Source organism: Anguilla rostrata, chromosome 4 (genome assembly GCF_018555375.3).
Source record: "Anguilla rostrata isolate EN2019 chromosome 4, ASM1855537v3, whole genome shotgun sequence".
Classification (NCBI taxonomy): Eukaryota; Metazoa; Chordata; class Actinopteri; order Anguilliformes; family Anguillidae; genus Anguilla; species Anguilla rostrata.
In genome coordinates, this window is record NC_057936.1 from 6,883,858 (window position 1) to 6,887,880 (window position 4,023).

The following is a 4,023-nucleotide window of genomic DNA, read 5'->3' on the forward strand; positions in this document are numbered from 1 at the left end:
GCCCATTGCAAGAGATAACTGAATCAAACCTTCCTGACATCGTACTGTAGGCCCAAGAATCTGTGGGATTAATGACAAGGTGTAGAACTTAAATCTGAAGTTTAAGTGTCAACAAAGAACAAGCTGACTGCCACAGAACCACAGTATGTTCCTTCAAATCATAATCAAGGGTGAACACTTCAATGACAAGGTAATTCCCAAAAGCATTATTCTAGGAAATGTTTATGTAACCCTTTCTAGTCAGTTAAAGGAGCTAGAATTTTGATTTAGCTGAACATGTAAAGTGCTGCAAACATTGGGAAGTGTGGAATTGGCAATATGTACAGCCTAAGTCACGGTAATGCAGCGCCCTCTAGTGGTCAGCTATAACAGTAGCCCAGCTGACCAACAGGAGTTTTAAAGGTACAGATCACAACCAATAACTGACAGTGTTCAAGTTCAAATACGAAAGCTTTATTTTTTACACACAACATACTTTTACATTTTTGTACATGAAACACTGACATCTTGAGCACGTATGAAACTCCAATCATCCCCAGACTGCACCTGAAGGAGAGGGAAACACCTATGAGTGCACAGGTGCATGCTAGAGGTATCCAATCTCATCCAAAAAGAGCCAGTGTGGGTGCAGGTTTATTTTAGCCCAGCACCTACTTAAAGGTTGTGATTGAAGACTACGATTGGTAAACGTAGTTGAAGCAGGTGTCGTACTGTAAGGCTAAAAGAAGCCTGCACTCACAGGTCCTTTTCAGATAAGACCAGATACCGCTGGTGGACACCATTCAGAAGCCTATTAAGTATAAAAGGCCTTAACTTAACAAGCAGCAAGTACAGCAGATAACCAAAGAGGAATTAAGCAAAACTTTCAGGAGTCCTTAGACTCAAATTTAGATCGTATGAAAATATACTTATAGAAATTTCTATACAATAAAGCTAGGAAACTCAAAAAACTAATAATTTTTAAAAAATAAGGTAGCGCCAAAATGCATTCAATCCACACACACAGGAAAAACAAACACCGTTATTCAGCATCTTCTGGCAAACCCCAGCACACCTTGCTTTTGTCTCACACACCTACCTGATCACCGTGTCGTCTGCTTCAGCTATGCCTCAGCAGGCACCTCAGCTCCTGCAGCTGCAGCTGAAAGGGGAGGGGGGTGGGGGGGGTCCAGAGTTTCATTACAAGCTCAACACAGCTGGCCTACATTTTTTCTCCTGAGGTCCAGCCAGGCAGTGAACAGCCTCAATGGCATTCCAAGTCAAGTGCTGTCCATGCAATACACCTGCCACTACACTGTGTGTGTGTGTGTGTGTGTGTGTGTGTGTGTGTGTGTACAGCATACAATTACCCACAGTCAGCAGGACTGAGAAAGCAGCACAAAGTCTAAAAGACCCCCTAAAAGACCCCAGGCCAATGTTAGCGTTTTCAGTGACCCATCCTGCGACTCCTCACGCTCAGGTCCTCACCTGATCCCTCTCCGCTCTCGTTGCTCTCCAGCACTTCCGTGTCACTTTCGGTGTCGTTGTGTGTGCGGTACTCCTCGCTGTCCGTCTCCCCCACGCTGCTGGGCTGAAAGGGGTAAACGGAGCCAAATCCATATATACCCACTTACACAGGACCGTTCGTGCAGTCGACAATTGAAATTAAAACTGGAGAAAATAATTCAATGGGGATATAGGAATCCAAAACCAGTTGGTAATGCATATAAAATTTGAGTAGACTGCTCACAATACACACAGAAAACAGTAAAACCAGCCCAATTCATAGCCTATTCATTTGCAAGAGGCTTACATTTTACAATGCAAGCACACATTCTATAATCTCCGGTATTCAAATTTGCAGGTACCTAAAATTATAATCCAATGCTTGTTGTAGGAATCTGTACAAGCAACAAAATGAAATGCTGAAGTGTTGATACAAAAACAAACTTCAGAGCAAAGCTTAGTGCGCCCCACCACTGGTCAAAATTTGACATGGGATACATGCACAGGAGGGGAGAGAAAAAAAAAAAAAAAAAAAAAATTCAGTCAGTCACCGAAGATTCTTCCATTTGTGTACGCTCATGCCAGGATGTGTTGTAATATCCAGCCCCAGCCCAGATTTCTCCAATCACAAGCCCCAGCCCAGATTCCTCCAATCACAAGCACTGTTAAGCCATGTTCTGACCTCATAATCTGGATCAGCCAGGCTGTCCTCCTCCACCAGTTCCTGGGTCAGAACCTCGACCCAGGATGGCTGGGGCAGCTCTTCCTCGTCATCATCCTCATCCACATCATCCTGCTTCCTTTTGCTGCCCTTCCCAGAGGGCTTTGTGGGAGAGCTTCGTACCTCTGAAAACAAAAACCCAAGGCCCATCAACTTGCATTACATTAAACTACTTTTTTGGGGAAAATCCTTTCCCAGAAAATGTTTGGATAATGTCCCCTCCCCCCAAACCACAACTAAACTGTTCACTGATCTTCAGAAAATACGGTACTTGCCTGGCGACGCCGAGCAGACAATGCTGGTGCAGACGGGGTAGCCGAGCGCGCGCTGCAGCCTACGGGGCAGGAAAGCCAGCACCAGGCGCGTGACCCGATGCAGACGCTTCTTGCCCGTGCGAAACTGGCGTGCCGAAGGGGACTCGGGGAGCTCTTTCTCTGGAGGGGAGAACCCGAGCAGCCACCAGAAGCCACGGAGAGAGCGCATCTGCAACCGCACGCACACGTACCGTTTTTACACTTGAGCACTTAACAGATGCTAATATCCAGAGCAACTTTGCTTACACAGTGTACACCCAACTCCGTTTACACAGCAGGGTATCTACGAAAGCAACTCCGACGTCACGTGTCATGGAATCGTTTGTGGACTAACGTTACAAAGCGTTGTGAACAGTTGCAAACACAGGTTACAAGTCATTTTGACCTCGTGTGTCGCTGTGCTTGAGAGCGCAAAGCTTCACATTTGTAAGAATGAGAGGAAATACGATTTAGCAACCTAATGGGGGTGCAATAAAAACGCGCCAAGATGCAAACCACGTACCACGAAACTGACCGGCCAGAACTGTGAAAGACGACAAAGCACAGAGCTAAGGACAGAGCCTCTCTTCACCACAGCCTTGTCCTATAGAAAATATAAAGTCGTGTTTAGGTTAGAAAACATGCCAATTTATTAACCCCGATTAACGTTATAACTAAAACCAAAGGCCTGTTCAATTGTCCTTACGTAGCTAGTTTTTCACAACATGGCTACAACCATACAAGTTTGCTATGCTAGTCAACAAAATTAGCACTGCGGCTTCTAGTTAATTAGAATCAACAGCCAGATGGATTTACACGTCATTCTCTGTGGCTAGTATACACGGCATAACTTTATTATTAGCTAAATAAACACGTAGGTGAACCGGTTACACAGTCGCTTGAAGTAGGCTTCATATAAGATCAAACATTACCTCAGAATCTTCCAGGTTCTCTGCCTCAATCCTGTAGCTGCAGGTGGTCGACATCGCCGTAGGTGCAGCAAAGGTAATTAACGAGGCGAGCGTTGCATGATGGGGTGTAAATGTATGCTGGTTTTGGCGTCGCTAAACCAATCAGTCCTTTCCAACGCACCTTAAGCAATTAGGAAATTCGCTGAGTCAAATGAGTGGAAAGGCAAAGCAATTTACCTGAATCGGATAACAGTAGCTACATAACTGAATTGATATATGGGCCTACATTTGCCACTCTCAATGTAGATTGCAATCTCCATTACATTGAATGTACGTTTTAGGCAATATGTTTACATACTATCCGTTAAACTATAAATTCAGCTTCAAGGGCGAACTTCAAGTTTAATTTTAAGATGAACTGTCGATCAAAATAAGAACAAAACGTGAGTTAGGCATTACTTGGATAAAGCATTGCAGTTTCAAGAAGCAGAACAACGTTGGTCAGGTTCACAAACATGACATGTTTTGCAATTAAACAACTGGGCTATCATAAAACTTCGCATTTAATCAGGCGTGGTGTTGAAACAACACCACCGGCCCCGTATCTCGAACG

General features: G+C 44.4%; 1 protein-coding gene across 2 annotated transcripts; it reads right to left on the reverse strand.

Moving 5' to 3' along the window:
* Positions 1-431: 431 nt before the first annotated feature.
* Positions 432-3,588, reverse strand: org (oogenesis-related gene). Of its 2 annotated transcripts, none has more exons than XM_064330323.1 (7): positions 3,432-3,588; positions 3,023-3,103; positions 2,482-2,689; positions 2,168-2,331; positions 1,468-1,570; positions 1,079-1,135; positions 432-546 (listed from the first exon to the last, which is right to left on the reverse strand). In XM_064330323.1, the coding sequence occupies exons 1-6, from the start codon at positions 3,483-3,485 to the stop codon at positions 1,104-1,106; spliced, it is 642 nt and encodes a 213-aa protein (XP_064186393.1). In that variant the 5' UTR covers positions 3,486-3,588; the 3' UTR covers positions 432-546; positions 1,079-1,103. The 2 variants fall into 2 exon arrangements, with proteins under 2 accessions (XP_064186393.1, XP_064186392.1); XM_064330322.1 differs by having other exon boundaries at positions 1,079-1,141.
* Between the last annotated feature and the right edge of the window lie 435 nt (positions 3,589-4,023).

Coding starts and splice junctions, on each gene's coding strand:
- org (XM_064330322.1), bottom strand. CDS start 3,485: ATGTCGACCACCTGCAGCTACAGGATTGAGGCAGAGAACCTGGAAGAT. Junction 1,571..2,167: donor TGGCTGATCCAGATTATGAG/GTCAGAACATGG, acceptor TACCCCTTTCAG/CCCAGCAGCGTGGGGGAGAC. Junction 1,142..1,467: donor CGAGAGCGGAGAGGGATCAG/GTGAGGACCTGA, acceptor CTCCCCTTTCAG/CTGCAGCTGCAGGAGCTGAG.